We start from the raw sequence: 20,884 nt of genomic DNA, 5'->3' as shown, positions 1-20,884 counted from the left end.
TGGCTGGTCCCTCCTTTCTCTAACCAGGCATCTGCTTCCCACCCTCCACCCCGGGACGCTGGATGTGTGCATGCTGTCATCAGATGGGACTGGCTTATATATCGACAGCTTATATATCAACATCTTCTGTATCGACATCTCTGTCCTGGCTTTAGCTCAGCTTGCAGGGGGGACCTGACATCCCCGTGGGTACCAGACCCTGCACCACGGGTCTGGTTATGGGAGGGTGACCGCTTTGGTTTTTTGTCTCATTTTACCCCAGCGCTGCAGGGGGAACCTCAGTTCCCCTGGCTGTGATTTAGAGAAATGTGGGGGGGGAAAAAAAATCCCACATTTGCGGGGAAAAAGCATTTCTCCTGAATGCTGGGCCAATCCTACACTCCCAGGCTGGGCAATTCACCTTCCCTAGGCTGCAGGGGATATCGAGGGGCCTGTGGACTGTCTCTGCTTTCTGGGATTTGCAGCATCGTTTTGAAGTTGAGAGCTGGAAAGAGAAGCTCTTCCCAGGCTGGGCATCTCCTGCAGCTTGGGAGTCCTCTCTGGGCTGGACCAGCCGCTAGCTGTGCCCAGCATCAATCCTGCGCTTTTGCAGCAGGGTGGTCCACGTCCCGGCCCCAGCAGGCTGCGGACGGGGACTCCCGCCTCGGTGGCTAATCCAGTAGCCATCCCCCCTGCCCCCCGCCTTGCTAACCCCCTGCGCCTTTGCCTTGGGCTGTGACTTTTGACACGGGCAGGACACATTTAACAGTGTGCTCCGAATACGTCGCCAGTGGCAATCCGGCAGGTTGGGAGCTGCGGGGCTGTGTCACAGCTCCTGCCGGAGTGACACCAGAGCTGGCGTCACCGTCCCAGCCCGTACCGGGGACCCAGGTCCCAGCGGCAGCCGGGGGCGGATCAGAGCCACCAAAGGCTGGTGCGGCTCTCCACGTGCGGGCTGAAGGATCCCCACCGTGACTCGCACCGCTGTGCGATTCAGTGATCTCATTTGTTCTTTTAAAAGTTATTTAGACTGCGTTGGAGCAAAACACAGCAAGTTTTTAGCACTGACTGATTTTTCCACCAAGACGTCTTTCCTTTCTCCCTGTGGCAGTGAGGATTTTGACAAAACCTCCCAAGGAAACCACAAATAAAACCCAGAGCAATGAAATCAGTGTGAAAAAGTGTGACGTGGTGCTTGGGTTGGACGTGCCCCTTGCTTTTAGTGAGGCAGCTCAGAAAAACCCGGCACTGCACAGGCAAACCCTAAAGACATTTTGGGGGAAAACCTTCTTTTTTAAATTAATTAATTTATTTTTTAATTCTTTTTATTTAAAGGATGTGATTTTGCAAGAAGGTGTCATCGCAGTCCTTTGCTCTGTGGCTGAGCACCCCAGCGTGTACTCCTTTATCATCAGGGTCTAGTCCCTCCCTTAAAAAAAAAAGGCATCTGCCAGCTTTTCCGGAGAGCAGATATTGCTGGGACAGGCAGGAGAAGCGTGTCCACGCTGCTGCCCAAAGCCACTTGCTTATCACACACCAGGCAAAAGAGTAGAACTAGAAGGGACACCCCAGCACCTAAGTAGCAGAAGGGAGGTGTCTTTCTTACCCCACCCCTGCCCCAATTAGCTGGTGCATTTAGTGTTTCAGTGAAATAAATGAGACTTCTGCTGGGGATGGATGGCTTTGGGAATTAATGGATCTAACCTACTACCTGGCCACATTTGTTATTGCTGCTGGTGGCATTTGTGGTCTCCCTTGTTTGCAGTCATTAGGTTCCAGAGTGAATGGTAGGCATGGGGTAGTTTACACTTGTCTCAGGTGTGAGGGGACAACCCAGCTTTAATTTAATACCCCTCAAAGATGTTGCCTTCTAGCCGGAAAGTTTAGCAACATCATTTTTGCTGTTGTCTTCCGGAGGGTCCTGTTGGGGGTTTGCAGAGCCCTGCCCTGACATTGCCGCTCTGTGGGCTCCCGTCCCCACCGGCTCCGTCTACTAGCACATGCTTTGGGGCCAGGAGAGCCTTCTTCCAGCTGAAGGCGTTGAGCCATCTTCCACGAGGGGTTCGCAGCTAATTGGTACAATCAATATTTGTTTTGCAAATGCAATTGGAAGGAAAGAGGGATTGAGAGTGCCAGAAATTCAATTGACCTGTAAAAACAGATACTGTGTAAAGGGAATCCTTTCCCTGCCAAGCAAATATTTAGAAAGGAGAAGCAATAAAATGAATAAGCAACAAAGTAATATCCTGCCTCTACGGCTGCCGGAGGCTGCTGGGAAGGGCTGCGGCCCCCGACACTGCGATAACCCTGAGCAGACGAGCGGCAGGAGCCTGTTTCCTAGAGAAAGCATGTTTGCTTTTACCGTCTAATCCATCAAAAGCTCATCCTGGTGCCTCGGCCCCGCTGGAACCTGTCTGAGGTAGCTCGGCAAGCTGGGCACCGACCCCGCACCCCTGCAACCACAACCACAGCACGAGCTCGGTGGTGCCACAGGGGACAGGGCTGTCCCTGCACCCTTGTCCCCCCTTGTAGGGGTCTCTGCTCCTTGGTCCCACATCCCCGCTCAGCCTTCTCCGGTGCCCCAGTGATGGGAGCACACCAGGAGGGCTGTGGGTGCTGTGGGATGTGAGCAGTGCTGTGGGGCAGAGCATCAATGGTTTGTGTCTGGAAGGAAATCCCAGTGTGTCAGTGCTCAGCCTTGGTATGCCTTGGTGTGAAAATCAAAATGGTTAAGGAAAAAAAAAAAAAAAAGAGATTTTTTTTCAGATCAAAAAGCTCCAGAAAAATGTTTTGGATAGGGAGTGGTGAGATGGGATCCAGCCAGGGCTTTTGCCAAGCAGGAGCAGAGTGCCAGGGTCCCTCTTTTGCAGGTTGCTCAGCATCCCTGGGTGCAGCCTTTCGGTACCCAAGTGACTTGAACCAGAGAGGTGCCCTTGGGTTTGTGTCTGAATTGAAAAAACTCTGTGGAAAACAAAGATTTTTCAGAAAAAACCCATATAATGTATATACACACGTGTGCGCACGTGTGTGTGTATACATACATATAAAATAGAGCAAGTAGAAGGAAGGGAAATTATTCTATGGGAAAACTCTCAACCAGCTGTGGTGCTGAGCACCTTCAGGTCAGTTTGGAGCCTTCTGAGCATCTTCCCCCTGTGACGGATACTGACCCCTCTAATTAATGTCAGGATCTGAGACTGCTTCTTGTTTAGTGGCATCAATCAGAGCCTTTTTGGGGGGCATTTGTGGCTACTGAAGCCAACATGAAATGTAGTTGCTACACAGAAATCAAAAGGAGGTTTGGATTCCATTGGTGTAATACTGAATTTTCAAGAGACTGTTGGCTGAAAACGTAGACTTCCCTCCCAGACTTCCCCAGACTGAAGAGGAAAAAGCTCTAGAGAAGGAAGTGAATTTTAAACACATCAAATTTTCCCAAGGTTTTATCCCTGTTTATTATGAGACTGAACTCCTCTAGGATGCTCAAGACCTCTGGGGAGCTGATGCTCAGACCCACAAAAGGCAGAGCAGCTCTGCTTCTCCACGCATGAGATGTCATTTGGGAGCAGGTCGCTTGCCGGGATCACTGTGGGTGAGCTGCCCGTCCTGGCTGCCCATTGCTGGGCTGCCTCTGCCGATGTGTCCCTGGACCACCGATGGCACGAGAAACCCCCTCCGCGCACCGTCATCTGTTATTGCAGCCCTGTCTCGGGTGCCGCTGAGGTTGCAAAATGTGCCCCGAGCATTTGTTTCTCCCGAAACCCCAGCCTGAGAGCACACGCTAAAAGAGAGCTGCAACATGAGCTCAGCCGAGCGGGGGGGGGGGAAAGATGGCTTAAATTTAATGTCTTTTTAGATGCATATTTCCATTCATTCCAGAGCATATTCCTCTGGCATTTCCAGCGCGCTTGTTTAGGCGAGTAGTTAACAAACTTCATCGAAACACATGTTATAGTGCTCTCTAGTGCACGGAGCTATGAATGAAGGATGCCTCTTTTGAGATATCTCGATGTGCAGCACAGCTTTTGCTCCGGAGCAGCCTGTTAACCACAACAGCTGCTTCCCATTGTGGAAATGCTTTTGAAAAAAAAAACCCAACCCCATCCCAACAACTTGACAACACGCGCAGATGATATTTATGCAAAACCCCACATGAGGGTGAGCTGGGGCGCATGGAAATAAAAGATAAGGCAAAAAATAACCCAGCCGGGAGACTGCTATCTCCCCGCTGGCAGCGCCCGGTGTGCTCCTGTGGATCTCGTGTTTGCCGAGCCGGACCAAAGCAGCTGGTCTCTATGTCCGGCTTAGTTTACTCTGTTTAGTTTTTATACAGCCGAGCGATTTTTATAGCTGCTGGAGCACCGGGAAGCTCGACAGGATATTGGCCGCCTCCTAATGAGAGTTTGCCGCGTTGGCACGTCGGCACGAACGCCCCGTGAATTTTAAACGCCTGGGAAACGGCGGCTCCCGCGGCCCCGTCCCCGGATGCTCAGCGAGCCCTTGGGGGGAACATAGGTTTTCTGTTTAATAAAGGAAAATGCAAGCCTTGATTGTAGCCTAGGAGACTCAAGAGCAGCCAGGAGCCTCAGAGTCGGGGCTGGACCCAGCGCACATCCACGCACACTGCCCTCAGTGGTGATGCTCCAGGAAAGCCCCCCACAAGCCAAGGGAGCCCCTGTGGCCCTGGGCAGTTGGGGATTTGGGTCGTCCTGAGCATGAGGTCAGACCTGTGGGACCAGGCTGGGGGTGGACTTGGTCCCCTGGATTTTCCTGATCCCTTTGTGAACCTGTTGGTACAAGGTGGTTGTAAATTTACGGCATCACAGTACGGCATCGCTCCTCTGCTGGGAGCGGGGCTGGCTTGGACACTGGGTCAGGTTGGTCAGGGCTGGGACCGGTCAAATGCTGGCTGTCCCTGAGGAAGGAGGTTTCTCAGCTTGATATCAACGCTCTTTCTTTTCCTTTCTTTTGTTTTTTGTAACCCTCCTTTTGAAATTTGGAATGGAAAATAGAAAGATTTTAATTTTTGGTTTTGTTTCTGTTTTCATTTTCCATCACGGGAGGTTTACAAAAGATTCAGACGCAAATACAATGACTTGCAAGAGGGGGTACCCTAAGCTGGAACAGAATGAAAATTGTTCCTTCCCCCACGGTGGTACAGCATGTCGAAAAACCAGTGGGTGTGTAAAATCCTCGAGGGGATAGGAAAACCAGCCCACAGGATTTTTTAGCCAGGATTCCCGTTTCTTGGAAAGCAAAAAAAAAAAAAAAAAAAAAGGTTTCAAGATCATCACGTTGTACCCACAAAACGAAAGACAAGAACAGCATTTCCTTTTTCCTAGTTATTCCTGCCCCGCTTACAAAGCCAGCCAAATACGGGTGGTGGTGGCGATGGCACATCCTCTTGCTCCTGGTGACTTTGCTTTTCCATCATTTGCCTCCCCATTAATCTCAGTACAAACAAAGGCTCTGAAGAGACAAGCTGAAAAGCTCCTGGGGGTACGTTTAAATCAGTCCTTTCTAATAATGTCTGTCGACCTCTCTGTGGAAGCGCTGCTCCCCAAGGAAAGGACACGGAGCCGCAGCAGCGTGCTGAAATATGGTGGGGTGTAATTAATTCTGACCTCTGGCTCCCGCTCACTCACTCTCAATATTAAATTTGACTAGTGATATTGTGGTTTTTCAATTATCCTTGTTTTCTTGAGGGCACGGTGGGGGGGGAGGGGGTCGCTGCTCGAAATTCAGCTTGGTGGGAGATGCATCGGCCGGGATGCGGAACTGCCGTGCCGTGGGCTGGAGAGGATCAATCCTTGGGTCGTCTCCATTGGGATGGTGTTTGGGCTTGGACACAGCGTTGTGTGTGCCTCTCTCCCTTCCACCTGTGTCCCTTCTGCCTCCAAAACCAGATGCTCGATCAGTGCTGTGGTGGGGCCAGCTCCCTGCCCAATGCTACATGCTGTTATGGAGGGAGGGGGACACAAAAAGCAGCAGCCTTTGGGGAAGTGGAGAGGAAAAGCAGCATTTTGGTCTTGTTCTTCTGGCCTTGCCCAGGAGGTTGCTTTCTGGCTGCTCCTGAAGTCAGTAGTGGATTTTTCTCAGACTCCCTGAGAGCCTGGAGGAGACCCAGAGCCGTCAGCTCCTATAGGACCTTGTTGGTGAAAGTCTTATTAGTATGTCCTTGATCAGAAATAGAGCAACTTAAAGCAGCCTTAGAAGCCATGCACTTGCTTGACCTTTTATTTTGGTGTAGAGAAGGCCTGAGGGTTGCTAGTGTATTTTGGCAGCGGCTGTTTGCTTGGAAGGCTTCGTTTGTCTGTTTATTTAACCCTCTCATTCTAGCAGTGCCCCTGCGTGTCACGGCGTGGTCTCTGGAGGGTCCAGGGTGTGTTAAGTAACCGCTTTTGGACCTCATCCAGGAGGCAGGGATGAAGGTGCCCTTTCCTGGGAAAGCTCGGATGATTCACGTGTAGCAGAAGGAGGGTTAAACAGCCCAGTGCCAATGCCCTCCTCCTCTGCTGCCCCTCTTTCCTCTTTGCCCCCACCTCCCCAGCATGTCCCTCCTCACTGGTGTCCTCTGCCGTGGCACCAGGTCCCGGGAGGGGATGTGGGACCTGCTTAGGTGCCAGTGAGCATCAGGGCAGGAGCTCATTTAGGGATGTTCCTGCAGGATGCCCATGCATGCACCCTCCAATTTAGCCCTTCCAAAGCCTCTGGAGTCCCTGGACAGGGCTGTCCCCCTCCTCTGCACCCCAGTCTCCCTTCTCCATGCCCGGCTGTACCTGACAGCGGCTCTGCATTTGAAAGCAAGCTGTGCTTGTTGGCATCTACCGCTGTGACGGGCTCTCCAAGGCCGGGAGGTGTGCAGGGCTGGGACGCATGGCAGAGCAGGATGCTGGATGGGGAAGGACCATCGGGTTTGGACCCTGTGAGAGCTGGGTTAGGTGAAGAAAGGTGAAGAAAGGTGAAAAGCAGGACTTTCAGGCTTCACCTCCCTTCCTCGCTTTCCCCAGCCTCTCGGAGAACACAGCCACCAGCCAACCGCTCAGGGGTGGGTTTGAAAAAGGCCAAGGTTGGCTTTTTGGAATCCCCGTCCCCGGTTGCCAGCAGTGGCTTGGCTGGGCCCCGGGGAGGGCTCGCACCCCGGGGCCGCGGAGACGAGCTCACATCAGCCCCCGGGATGAAATAAGCCCATCTCAGCCCGGTTGCCATGTCCCCTTGAAGCATCGGAAGACGCATTCAGGCAGCAGGAATGAGAAGGGCTTGAGCTGGGGGGAGGGAGGAGAAGGGAAATTAAAAAAAAAAAAAAAAAAAGGGGAAAACGCCACTTGCTGCAAAGCGAGTGAATTCTCCAATAAACCCGAATCTGCTGAGAATACATTTTACAAACATGCAGCGAAGTTGGCTGCTTTTGTTTGGGCGTTTGTTAAGCATTAACTAAAGAATGCCATGGTCCAGCCTGCTCGGTGTGAAACCTAATTCTCCCCCTTTCTGGAGCCATGGCATGGAGTGCTCAATTTTTTTCTCTCTGTAGGACTGCAGCCTTCTGGTACTCCAGCCAAAAAACACTCATATTTTAGCAAGCTTAGCCCCGGCCCCGTTGCCAGGCAGTAAAGCGAACACTTGTCCGCCTCGGGGGGAGGGAGCCGGGAGCTGGGGAAGGGTCAGGAGAACAGCCCCAGGGAAAACATCCCTTCTCGGTCCCACCGGAGAGCTTGGGGGTGGCTGAGGGTGCTTTCTTCTGTCAGCCTGGGAGCCCGGAGACCTGGGGTGGGTTTGTAGGTCCCCGGGATTGCTGGTGCCGGGTTGCCCTCCGAAAAGCTCTCCCCATCCCCAGGACGTGCCAGCCTGCTCTACGCAGCACTGAGATGGACTCAGCCTTTTCCTAGTCGCTCCCATGGCCTCGGCACCACTCCTGCCGGGGCCGAGGGTCCGCGTGGTCCCCCCATGGCCGCGGCCGGGGGGTGCCCTCGTGGGCACCGCGCACAGGGTGGGGGGGTGCATCCGTGATCCTTCCTTCCTGGCAGTGGTCCGTGCCCCACGAGGGGTGACATGAGCCCAGCAGCAGGAGGACAGCGACTCGTTCCCAAGCCATGGGTGCAGGGTTGACAGCAACTGGCATTTTTCCACTGCCAGCCCGTCGAGGACTCGGTGCTGCCATCCCCCCCCCCGCCTTCCGATGAGTGACAGTGAGTGAGGAGATGACCCAGTGCCAAGACAACTCAATCCGGCGTCCTCGCTCCCCGCAGAGCCCTGCGGCTCGCCGCCGCCAGCCTCCTCCCGCGCCCCTCATGCCGTGCGTGGCCATCAGCTCATCCCCATGCCAAGGTCACGGCTCCGGAGGGGTTCACGGCTTTGCTTTTCCAGAGACACATCAGTTGGGGATGGCTGTGAGCGTGGCCGGGCTGGAGCTCCCTGCACCCCCGATGAGTCTGTCGGGGTCTGCTCAGTCTCCTCCTGGGCCGTGGTGAGAGCGGGAGATGAGTTGGTCAGGTCTCTGCACCGAGGCGCTGGAAAACCCAGCATCCCTGCGGATACATCTGCTGTGGGCAGGGAGGCGAGCAGGGCAGCGCTGCACTGCTTCGTAGGAACCGGTGCCGACGGTCCCCGTCCCAGCCCACGGCCACGAGCCCGCGGGGTCACTCAGGGACTGCCCCTGCCCCTCTCACCACATCCCCGGGGCAGGCTGGCGCAGGCGGGGAGGAAAGCATCCCTCCGCCTGGCAGAGCTGCCTTGCCTTACACGCCGCCCGAACCAAGCCTCTGCGCGGCGTTTGAGATTTGTCCGTCAGTATTTAATATCGGCGTCCCTGACCCGCCGCCCCCTCCCCGGGGAGGCTTCGAAGGGCCGTGTTTGTATGCGGCGCACGCAGACAGACAGCAGCCGGGAAGCGCCCGTCAATCACAGCCCCTTTCAGCCTGTCACCTCAAAATAAAGGGAGAAAGAGTGGATGGGAGCTCCGATGGGAAACCCGGGCTGCCCGTGCCGCTCCCCCTCCATCAATGACCCAGGGATAGGACGTGCCACCCCAGCGGTGGCTTTGGCCACGTGTCGAAATTTCTAGGTTTCAGCAATGCCGGGCGGATGGGAAACCCCAAAGCAGAGGTGTGGGACCGCTTTCTCGAGGAAGAGGATTTGCGCGGAGAAGTGGGGCTGTGTCCCGGGGGAAGGGGGGATGTCTGTAACGCCGGCTAGCTCGCTTGGGGGTCTTCCAGCAGAAATGTTGCAGTTTGGGAAATGACAAAATATTTTGTTTCCAGATTTTTCTTGAAACCCACCACTACCACCTTTCTGTTTCAAAACTGGATTGTCACAAAAGGGACCAAAACTTAAAAAAAAATACTTTAATGCATATTAATCAATACAGGGACAGGATCGTTTTTAAGATCAGAAACAAAAGGTTGTGTGTCGTGATAAAAATGGCTTCCATCACCATATTTTTGTTCTAATTCTTCTGAAGCTGGGTGGGTTAGTTTTCATTTACAAATATTCACTGTCGGTGCTTCGATGTGGCTTTTACTGAGCTGCCCGTGGCAGGCCGGGTTTCCACCGAGCATCACAGAGTCACCCTGTCCGGTGCCCTGCCCCACGCCTGCCAGCTTCATATGTGGTTAAACAAACCCAAAGGCTGCCAGCCAGGCCTGATTTAGCTTTTGAGCCCCAGGCTACAGAGGGGAAAAAAATGAAATCTACCGAGAACTAAAGCCCACAGCATCCCTAGGATGGCCAAAATGAAGGCACTCCCATTGCAATTTAGGGGTTGGTAATTTGTTCTTGGTTTAAAACCTGTTGAAGTCCCCAGGCAGAGCCTGTCCTTCTTCTCTTCTGTGCAGCCTCCTGTAGAGAAATGTAATCTCAAAGTCCCCTTTGCAGCTGCAGAGAGGCACAAAGAGGCAGAGAGAGGAGAAAAGATGGCATTTGCTCTGCAGCCTGCTGCTTGCAGCAGGAGGGAGCTGGGCCCAGAGCTGGAGATCCCAGAGGTGGAAGAAAACGTCTCTGGATCCAGGCTTGTGTGTCTTACTCGGGCAAAAAATGTTAAATTAATTGCTAGATCTGGCACTGGAAGAAAATTTTCCTTCAGCCCCATCTCAGGCTGACCAGGGGTGTTTCAGCTGGGTTAGCCTTGCAGGGGGTGTGCATGCTGGAGTTATCCTTTGTGGGACTACCCCTATATGGGATTATTTCTGAGTGGGATTATCCATGTGTGGAGTTATCCATGCATGAGGTTATTTGTGTGTGGGGGTTATCTGTGCATGCTCTTCCTCCCCAGTCCCTGTAGGGGAGCTGGTACTGTCCAGGGCTGGTCCAGGGCTGTAGGGATCTGGGACACCAGCCATGCCCTTTGCTCTCTCCCCATTACTACCTGTGGTATGCTGCAGTTTTTATGCCTCTGACCTTTTAGTGCCTAAGATCTGGGTTTATTGTGGGTTTATAAGGAGCTCTTTACGGTTTTGTACTGTGGAAGAGGTTTTATGGGAATTTCTCTGCATCTCATGTTGCCCAGGGATGGGGAACTCCTGCATTGGGCAGTGAAAGATGCTTGGTCCGTCTGGCATCCATCAGTGGAAGCTGTTGGGGACTCAGCAGTTTGGAAGTAAAGTCATCTATTCAGCGACCTGCGTACGGCTTTAAGTGTCTAATATTAGGCAGCTATTTACCTAAATCTCACACCTTCCTGTTTTGCAACACGCTTTGGGCTTAGAAACATCCATCGCTCGGTTGGTGCTGCTGTGCCTAATTGACAAAAGGTTTATGGCTCTCTAATCAGTGCCCTGGAAATAGAGATTTTGGGCACATTCATTTGTGAAGATTACATAGCAGTAACGTAATAGCTTATCAATATTTTATTACTGAGAGCAGTTAGTAATCCCAACAGGTAGGGCTTAAACTTCATTTAAACAGAATGAGAATGTGTTACCAGATGAATACAAATCGCCTCCACTTTGTCATAAAAGAGACATAATTAAAGACGAAATGACTACAGAAATATTAACACAAGCCTGCATTTCTCAGAGCTGGAACAAGAAAAAAATGACCCTTCAGAAGGGATGCTTTCAAGGGAATATACATCCCTGTCCTCCCAGGGCAGTCACAGGGATGTTGGGAATACATACATCTTAGAGGAGACAGACAGTTGTATGTAAACCTTGGAAATTAAAGCTGAATGTACAAAAATAAAAGCTACTAATGGCATTATCTGGAATTATAAACTCCCTAACCTCCACCTTTTATTTGATGATTTTCCACTTTCTGTAGTGGCAATAGTGTTTTATAAAAGCTTTATAACACCCCTTTCCTACTTCTTGGGGGATGGTACAATTTGCTGAGCCCACTAAGGATTTGGCTGGCACAGGGAGAGCACTGCACCACATCCCTGTGCTTGCTGCCACCGTTTTGGGAAAACCTGGGAGGGAGCGGGCATAGCCCACGTGCCGGCATGAAGCGTCCGTGTGAGGACCCTAAAGTGGGAGGGAGCCGACACCAATAATCAGGGTACATTTGGCGGCTCCATTCCCAACCCTTCGAGCCCTCGACACCCAGCCCCAAAGGCTGGCAGGCACCGCTGGCAGGGTGGCAGTGCGCCCTGGCACCCTGCCAGCTGTGTGCACATCTGGCGGGCAGCTGTTTCCCTCCAGAGCTCGGCGCTCAACAGCCATGAAGCGGGGCACCGGGAAGTGACGCTCTATGGCCAACCTTGCCCGTCGGCGTGGGGAGGCAGGCGTTATCCTCTGCTCCTGCACATATCTGCCCTCCTCGCACCGGTGGGATGTGCCGCCTTGCCAGGGCTTGCTGGCTCCACGCAGGCAAGCCCTGATCTCTGAAGAGACGGGCACAGATGTGACCAGCTGCTGCAGACTCTCCCGGGCTCGCTGCCTACGCGGCAGAGCCTGCCTGTCCCCCTCCGGCGGTTTGCACAGCTGACCATCTTGTTTATCGGCTATTGGGCAACTAAAGCGGTGAAATGAAAAGGTGAAATGAAGCCTGGCGGGGATTTCAGAGGCTGCACATGGGCTGCAGCAAGATGCATGCCCCTTCGCTGCTGGGGAGCTTTTGTTCAGCAGCATCTCTGGTGTTAGGGATGCCTTTGCCTTGGGAGCTACCTCTGGGGCACAGACCCGCATGTGCTTTGCTCTGCCCCCCGTCTCCTTGTTTTATGGGCTATCGAGCTCATCACAAAAACTTTTTAAAATTATCCCCATTTTCTGATGGTTTTGCTGTGAGGGCTTTGCATACGTCTGGTCCTCTCCTTGTCGGAATGGGGCTGACTCAGCACTTTTCATTCCCTATGTGTTTTCTTATAACAGCCAAATAAAGAGAAAGGATTGAAAGCCAGCTGGTGGCTGCAGGGCTGCCCTTCTCCTCCCCAGCCAGCCAGCCCCCTGGTCCCGCAGGTCTCCCCTAGAGATGACACATGGGACAGGGACCATGGAGGTGGGAATTATGTGGGGCCAGTGGAAGGCTGGGTGCAGTGCTCCCCATGCGGGTCCCTGGGGCATCCCCGGGCTAGGACATGGGTGATGCTCGGAGATAACCTCTGCAGGATGTGTGCTGACTTCTGACTTCTCTTTCTGGGCCAAAGTCATCAAGACAGGACTAATAAAGTCCAGTTCCCACAGATATTTAGGACAAGGCTGGGTAAACAGTGATTTTTTTTCTTTGTGGGGCTCAAGCCAAAACCACAGATATCTGGGGGTGGCAAAGAGGTTCTGGTTTGGTACCTTCAAACATCTCTACTGAGGGAAACATCCCGTTCACTTAAAACAACCAGCCTAGGGTTTAGCTCCAGGTGCCTCCAAGTCCTCCCAAGCCAACACTGATGCTGTCACCCCCACTCTGCTCGCCTCAGTTTCCCCAACTTTAAATCACTGATCATACTGAGCTTCTCGGTAGGGACATTTAAATTCAGAGCAAGAAAAGCTCTGCTTCAACCTAAAGTGTTATTTCTGTCATTATTATTATTATTGGTTTTTAAGTATAAAGCCAGTGTGTTGAAACCTGGGAACTGTACAATTAGGGCTGCCTCAAACACTGTCACATCAATGTCAAAGAACAAGCTGAGCTTTTTCTTTTCCTTTTGACACATCAAGTCTTCAGTCTGTCACCAGCCTTAATCCAAAACTTGCTGCCATGGAGATTGTTATGATATGTTAGACATGCCTGATGTGTTTGCAAGCAGAAACGGGGCTGTTCCGCTGACCTAGGCCAGAGGGACGGGGTGGTTTGGGGGTGACCGACTGCGCAGATGCTTTCTGCAGGTGCTTGTTGAGAGACATGGATGAGCTCGCTGGCTCCCATTGCTGTCTCCAGCATCTCCTTACATCTGGGTGTGAGCCGGAGACAGGTGAACAATGTAGGGTTGGCCTGATAATGCTCATGTAGATGTGGGGTGTCCCATGCCTTGTGGTGGTGGTAGCTGGACTGTTGGGTTTGACACCTGTTTGCTTTTCACCGGGAGCGTCCGGACGTTGGGTCTCTGTCCTTTGACTGCATTCATGGTAAGCACCTGGTAACAGGTCAACCAAAAATGCCAAAGTTGACCCAAAGGCAGCATCCGCCATTGGCAGAGGGCAAGCTTGCAGCGCGTGCCGTGTCGCTGCAGGGTGCCAGCACCCTGGCGCCCAGCCCCTCAACACAATCAAAGCACCAACGGGGTGACGCAGCGATCCTGTGCCGATGCCCGTCTGCCCACCACGGGTGCCCCATCCCTTGTCCCCAACGCCACACCACCCGCCGGGTGCAGCCGCAGTGCTGCCGGGCGTCCCAGCGGGATCTCCTCTTACTCCCCCAGGCTCTTCGCGGTGAAGTGCGCCGGGTGCCTGGAGGCCATCGCACCCAGCGAGCTGGTGATGCGTGCCCAGAAGAGCGTCTACCACCTGCGCTGCTTCTGCTGCTGCGTCTGCGAGCGGCGCCTGCAGAAGGGCGACGAGTTTGTGCTGAAGGAGGGGCAGCTCCTCTGTAAGGGCGACTACGAGAAGGAGCGGGAGCTGCTGAGCTTGGTGAGCCCGGCTCTGTCGGATTCTGGTAAGGGGCCGCCCGCGCCCAGCGTCTCCCTGGCTGGTCCCGCTCCGAGGCCCCCTTGAGCGTGGTGGGGTCTGGAGGCGAGGTTTGGGCTCGCTGCCCTGAACCTCTGCCCCGTGGTCCAAAGGGGAAAGCTCTATCAGCACTGTTGCATCCTCCAGCCAGAGTCTCTCCCACCTCGGTGGCAAGGGCGTGAGCGGGGACCTCGGCAGCGGAGGGGCTGTGGGGCTGGAGGATGCTCTGGGGACCATCCCGTCTCATTAGGCTCATTTCTGTAAGGGTGTGTGCTCCTGGCCTGTGCAGGACACCCACACCCCACCCCAAGGGGTGTACACCCTCCCGAGGCACGGAAGGGAGAGCAGTGCTGGCCGAAGGTGACATCTCCCACCTCTTTGCCTGGGGAAATGAGAGGTTTTTCCTAAAAAAAAATTACGGTCCCAAGCATCCCACTGACTACCTTGGGCTAAACCATCTGTGTTCCTACTCTGTGCCTTACCGTCCCCACCTGGGACTCTGGAAAGGCTGAGCACAAGGAGTGAGCTCCTTCTGCTGTGGCCACCCTTTTTAATACCGAGGGGAAACTGAGGCATGGGGCTAAAACATGACCTGGCAGCAGGGGCCCTGCAAATCTTGTGTCCCCAGCAGCTTCCCAGGCAGTTGATGGCTGGAGCCAGACTGCAGACCATGGTGACGCTGTGGGGACAGCGCAGAGCCAAGGGGGGGGGCTGCAGAAGTGATGGCACCACAGCTGGAGGTGGGCAGGGGGCTGGCATCTTGCTCCAGCCAGGGTGTCACTGCCAGGTTAGGTTGCCCAGAGCATCGGATCAGCATTAAAATATGTATCTACAGTCAATGCAAATAAAATCTGAATGTTTCCCAGGAAGACAAATTTAGTAAGAAAACCCAGCAATGGGGGCCGGGGGAGGGGTGGAAATGATCTGCTAGCAGAAATCCTCGTGTTAACGCCGTCCCCACAGAGCCCTGCTCCTCCTGAGGCTGCATGGCCCCACGCCATGCGCCTCGGTCACTCAGCTCCTCTTAAAAACCATCATCAGGGGAAAAAAACCTGCTTTGTGGAGGGAAAGATTTACCTTCGAAATGCCGGGCTCTGGAAAGGCCTGCCGGCAAGCTGGGAGGACCCTGTCTTTTCCCTGCTAGAGCAAAGCACTGGATTAAAAAAAAAAAAAAAAAAAAAAGAAATCAGCATTACGAGCCCTTTTAGGAGGGGGTTGTTAAGGTGTGAAGCGGGGCAGGTCACGGACATGGCAAAGCCTGGTGCTTACCACCGGGCGCAGGCGATGCTGCCTCTGGGAGAAGGTGCATGGGGGTACAGGGGTGGTTTCAGTGGGAATGGAGCAAAAATTGCCCAAAGCCTGTGTTTCTCTTTAATATCGTGCTCCTCTGCAGCGAGAGGCTGGCTGCTTTGCAGCACTGCCTGAGGCTGGCTCTGTCCGAGCTCTACAGCCCCACTCACTCAAAAGAAAAAAATCCTCCCCCCCAAATAATGGTGATGATATTTAAAAAATAAGAGTGAGGCCATGGGAGGAGGTGGCTGAAGGGAGCTGGTGAGTGATGGTCCAAAGCTGGAGGAGCTGGAGAGGCAGGAAAGTGCAGGATCCGGCACGCTGGCGCTGGCTCTTGCCTCAGCCCTGGGAAAGTCCTTAATTGATTGAAGAATTATTATTTTTTCCTTCTGGGATGTACAGACTCTTTCAGTTAAAATAGGAACCAATGAGGAGACGTCATGCAGGAAAATAAGTGAATTGGCCACAACGCTTTGGGTTTATTCCTAGTGGGGGAAAAGGGCAGTTTGGGAAAGGTTGGGGAGCTTTTCCTCCCCAGCGACTCATCGGCCCATGGTCCAGCCCCGCTGCCAGGGGCTCCAGCCAAACCGAGAGCTTCAACTAGCAAAAACCTCCAGGGCAAATACTTGAGTGGAAACTCCAGCTGAGACCCGAGGGATGCAAGAAGGGACAGTGTGGGAGTCAAAAGGGCTTGGCAACCCCTTGGCTGGTCGAAAACCCAACCCGAAGCCCCCGGGGACCCCTGGCAGCCCTTGGCCTGGGGGGGTCCCAGCGCTTCCCATCTTCCCCCAGACTCCATAGCTTAGCCCTACTGCCGTCCCTGCCTGGTTTTGGTGACCACCAACAGTTTGTCTCAGGATGTCTCATGGCTTTGGGGACATCGGCACGGAGGGGACCAGCCCAGGTACACACCCCACATGGATGCTCAGTGTGGTGCGGCTTTGCCCCCTCCCGCTGCATCTCCCGTGGGGACCCCACCACCACTCTGGGGGATGCAGAAGGGGGGTCCCTGCTCCGGCACTGCTCCTGGATGCCATTCACCAGCAGCATACGATGTGCTTGTCCAGCCTCTCTCCTGTCCCCCCCTCGCTGCTTTGAAGCCCCCCGCCCTCCCTCCCCCCGGCCGCCGCGCACCAAAGGCCACTTTATGAGAAAGCGCAGATAAAAAGCGAGCCATATGTTGTCTGTAATCTCCCAAACCCTCGCTTCAATTACTGCCTCCCCCGAGCCTCCGCCGCCCAGCCTAAGTAAACAAGCCCCTCTGAAAGAGGACCCCGCTTTCCAATTAAAAGCGTCCTAACGTTTCTCCTCTCCCTAAATCCTCCCGAGCGAGGAATGTCCTGGCCCCGGCGGCGGGATGCGGGCTCGGCGGGTCGGACCGAGGGCACGCCGCACAATATCCATCGCACCGGCCCCTTCCCAGGTGACGTCAGGGGCAGCCCCAGACACTCATTAATTTCTCCCCCCTCCTTGGTGGGGAAAGGCTTGAAAGGGAGAGTTAATTAAAAGTAATACCCCACCAAATCCGGCTTCGCTTTTCCTTCTTTCCCTTTGACACTGGGAGGGATTTGGGGAGCAGGTGTTGGGGGGGGGGAGGGCTCAGAGGGGCTGCTCCAAGTGGGTTTTTCCCCTTGGCATGGGTTTTGAGCATCATTTGCTTGTTGGAGTCGATGAGCCTCTGGCTCCCTGCTGCCAGGCTCTGCCCCTCCCAAACTGGAGGGGATTGGGGCACTGACCTCGTGTTATGGTGCAAAGGGGTTCAGGCACCGAAATGTCTCCATTGGTTGCCATTCCTCCTCCCAATATTTGTAAAAATCGCTACCCTTCTATCAAAATTAAACTCTTCAGGTTTCAGGAAAGCAGGCAGCTCAGCAGAGCAGAGACCCTGCTTGTGCTGGCACTGAGAAGGAGGCAGTGGCAGCGGCTGCTCAGCCCCATTAGCCATCAGAGACTCCACACCCGGAGGTTTCCCAGCGCGGGGGCTCTCAGACCTGCTGCATTACTACATCCCTCGCGTCGGGACATGCAAGAAAACAGCAGTTTGTCTTTCTCATTGCCGCTGCTGCTGTGGGCATGCCGGGGATGTGCCATGAGCAAGTGGGGAGCTCGCAGCAGCAGCGAGGCTCTGGCTCCCGGGGTCAGCACCCAACTCTGGGCTGTTTGGGGACTGCCAGTGTGAAGATATCTCCCTGTCCCAGCCCTGCCAGCCCTCAACACAGGGAAGGTCTCCATATCAGCTGGTGAGCCCAGGAGAGAGCCCAGCAGTGTGGAGGGAAGAGGTAACTGGTACCTGAGAGCATCCTCGCTCCTCTGCTGGGATCATTGCCTCCCCTCGCCCCAGAGATCTGCTCCTGTCTTTCCCCATTCCCAGCTGGGCTGCCGTTGGATGTACATTTTTCTGATGTGTGTGATCCATGATTAGCTCTTGCCATGGGGTTTGACCTGACCTGCTTTTGCCATGAATTGCTCTGAGCCAGACTCACAACCCCCTTGGTACATCCCCATCTCCCGGAGACACGGCAGCTTGGGCCAAGCACCGCCTTGCAGCCTGGGTCTGCATCAAACCGGCACCTCAGCTCCATTATCAATTCCCAAACGGATAGTGGAGGAACTTTCTGGAAAAGGCTGTAAGTGATTTACGGCTCATGAGAGGGAAGGACCTGTGCTGTCAAACCTGCATTACAGCCCTCCCACGCGAGCAGAGCAAGCGAGGTCATCAAAACGGTGGCGATGCAGTAAATGAGGAGGGCTGGTAAGAGGCAGGGCAGTGGTGCCTGCTTTCCCGGAGCAGCTCCTGCGTGGAGGCCCTGTGGTCCTGAGCGGTGGAGAGCAGTAGGGAGATACGCACCAGTGCCTGGGAACGCAACAGAGCAGCACACTGCAGCGAGTACCCGAGGGGTGAAGCTTGAAGCAGCCTGGGCTTCTGTCCAGGGAGATTTCAAACTCGATGGAAGGGGGGAAATATAGGTGAAAAGGCACCCCTTGTATTTGTGATTAAATGTCTGTGCTCTAAATGGAGTTGACCTCCATAGTAGGGCAAATCAGGAGGGGGTTGCGAGATCTTGGCTAATGCGTTGCCATCTCTGAGCATCTCTGCTCACCCTGACCTCCCCCAGCCTGGGCTGTCTGGGCAGAGGGACCAGATGCCTGGTCACCAGCTGGGCTGGGGGACAGCTCCAGGGCACAGTGGTCCTCCGTGTCCCCTCACGTGGATGCGACCTGTGTGTCTCTGTCCAGATGTGTCCCCAGCTGTGGTCTGGGAGGAAATCCCTGTGGAGCAGGCAAGCATTTGGGTCTGATGGAGGGAAAATCAGATGTCCCAGGGTTTCACATTGCAGCTGCTCCGACTGTTGGGGAAAAGAAGAACCAAAAGCACATCTGCTGGCTGAGCAGCCCCAAACTATGAACCACAGCACCTCTCCCCCTCTCTGAGCTGCCATGGGGCAGCCAGCCCCAAACCTCAGCTCCTCACACACACATTCACAAGAAGATCCCCACCAACACCAGCTTGTTTTAAGTCCCCCAGATTATTTTGGACATGCTGGAAAACAATGTGTGCTGCCCGTTGTCTGTAAAGGACCTGTGGGTTTTTTTCACCCCCCTTAGGCAAAAGTGATGATGAGGACAGCATCTGCAAAATGGGCCAAGCCTCGGGGAAGGGCGCTGAGGATGGGAAGGATCACAAGCGGCCCAAGAGACCCCGGACGATCCTGACCACGCAGCAGCGGAGGGCATTCAAGGCATCGTTTGAGGTCTCTTCCAAGCCCTGCAGGAAGGTATGGGGAGAAACCCCCATGCTCAGCTGCCTCCAGCCCCTGGGATGTCCTGGATGCTGGGCAAACACTTGCCCTGGCTGCTCTGCCCCCTCTTAAAGTCCCCCTGAAAAGCTGAGTGGGCTGAGGTGCCGCTGTCATTCCTCTCTTCAAGGTACGGGAGACGCTGGCAGCCGAGACGGGACTGAGCGTCCGCGTAGTGCAGGTCTGGTTCCAGAACCAGCGAGCAAAGGTGGGTACAAAGGGTAGCCCCCCACCAGCGGCCAGTGCTGGGGGTCCTCTGCCTCCTCGCTTTCGCCAGGGGAGGATTTCACCCTGGTTTTACCCCTTCTTCTCACCTAGATGAAGAAGCTTGCCAGGAGGCAGCAGCAGCAGCAGCAGGATCAGCAAAACACACAGCGCCTGAGCTCAGGTACCCCTCTCGCACCCCACTCGCCCCTCACTCAAGGTCTCCCTATTTCCCAGCCCTCTCCAGGCTTCCCAAGGGAGCTGGGCCCCCCAAAAAGCAGCAGCCAGACTGCACCACCGATTTGCTCTTCTCTTCCAGCCCAGGCGAACGGCGGTGGCAGCGTGGGTCTGGAGGGGATGCTGAACCCCTACACTGCTCTGCCCCCACCCCAGCAGCTGCTGGGCATGGAGCAAAGCGTCTACGGCTCCGACCCCTTCCGACAAGGGCTCACCCCACCGCAGATGCCCGGAGACCACATGCACCCCTATGGTAAGGCTCTGAGGTTTGCCTTTTGCCTTCTCTCCTTCAAAGAGATGCTGGGCTGTGGGGGGTGGGCTGCGTGGCAGGGGCACGTGTGGGGGATGCAGTGATTTCTGGGAAGGTGGCGGTCCCCTCACCCCTAAATCCTTACACTGCAAAAGCTCGGGGTACCAGGGACTGTCAAGGTGCTGGAGGAGAAAGCAGGCTCTGAAGCCCTTCTGCTCCTTCCCTGCTTCCCAAGGTGCCGAGCCCCTCTTCCACGACTTGGATAGCGATGATACCTCACTGAGCAACCTGGGCGACTGCTTCCTTGCCACAGCGGACGCGGGGCCACTCCAGGCACGAGTGGGGAACCCCATCGACCACCTCTACTCCATGCAGAACTCCTACTTCACCTCCTGAGCATGGCGTGGTCCCCGGCACGGGGCAGCTGCCGCGCTGTCCCAGGAGGGGCTGCAGAGCCCCCGGGGTTGGGAGGGAGGGGGAAGCGACACTGCTGGGATGCTGTCAAACAATATGTTGTAGCTTGGGATTCCCAAGGAGCGAGTTAAGTTATGGGTTGCATAGTTTCATGTTTCTCTTAGGAGCCTAGGATTAGGGACAGGAGTGGTTTTTGCAGCTGGCTGGTGGATTTTCAAATTTCAAGCAGGGAACCAAATTTCTCCTTGCGGCAGGGGGAGGGGGAAACCCTTCCCGTGGGAGCATCCCGGTGCCGTATCCCCTCCGCGCCGCCTTCGGTCGGAGTGTCAGAAAGAACAAACTGCTGATCTTCACGGGGACAGCCCACAGCATCAGCCCGGTTTTGAAATTTGAAAAGCTGACAACGCTTTGGGGAAGCACGGGGAAAATTTCACTGTGGGGTTTTCCCTCTGTTCCCTTGACCAGCTTGAGCGCTTGCTGTTTAAACACAGGGACTTTTAAGATAGATGTTCCCATGCGATTATAGAAAGCTAGAAACCCCTAACATTGTCCCTGTCCCCGAGGACAGGGCTGTGTGTGTATGTGTGTGTGTGTGGGCACGCACGTGTGTGTGTGCAAAGCCGTGTGGCTGTGGGTGGTGTACTACACAGCCACACCTGCCAGATTGTATCAACAAAGTTTAT

At 54.5% G+C, this 20,884-nt stretch overlaps 1 protein-coding gene across 1 annotated transcript in view; it reads left to right on the top strand.

Moving 5' to 3' along the window:
- Positions 1 to 20,241, top strand: part of LMX1A (LIM homeobox transcription factor 1 alpha) — a 44,269-nt gene extending 24,028 nt beyond the window's left edge. Inside the window, exons 4-9 of the mRNA XM_049808881.1 lie at positions 13,766 to 13,998; positions 18,906 to 19,075; positions 19,227 to 19,304; positions 19,415 to 19,484; positions 19,620 to 19,790; positions 20,023 to 20,241. Of these exons, the coding sequence (XP_049664838.1) occupies positions 13,766 to 13,998; positions 18,906 to 19,075; positions 19,227 to 19,304; positions 19,415 to 19,484; positions 19,620 to 19,790; positions 20,023 to 20,183 (883 nt within the window). The 3' untranslated portion in view covers positions 20,184 to 20,241. The remainder of the gene's footprint in view (positions 1 to 13,765; positions 13,999 to 18,905; positions 19,076 to 19,226; positions 19,305 to 19,414; positions 19,485 to 19,619; positions 19,791 to 20,022) is intronic.
- The last annotated feature ends 643 nt before the right edge of the window (positions 20,242 to 20,884 follow it).

The sequence above is a fragment of the Accipiter gentilis genome, chromosome 8 (assembly GCF_929443795.1).
Source record: "Accipiter gentilis chromosome 8, bAccGen1.1, whole genome shotgun sequence".
Taxonomy (NCBI): Eukaryota; Metazoa; Chordata; class Aves; order Accipitriformes; family Accipitridae; genus Astur; species Astur gentilis.
The sequence above is the reverse complement of the archived record's forward strand: the minus strand, read 5'-3'. Positions and strand labels throughout refer to the sequence as shown.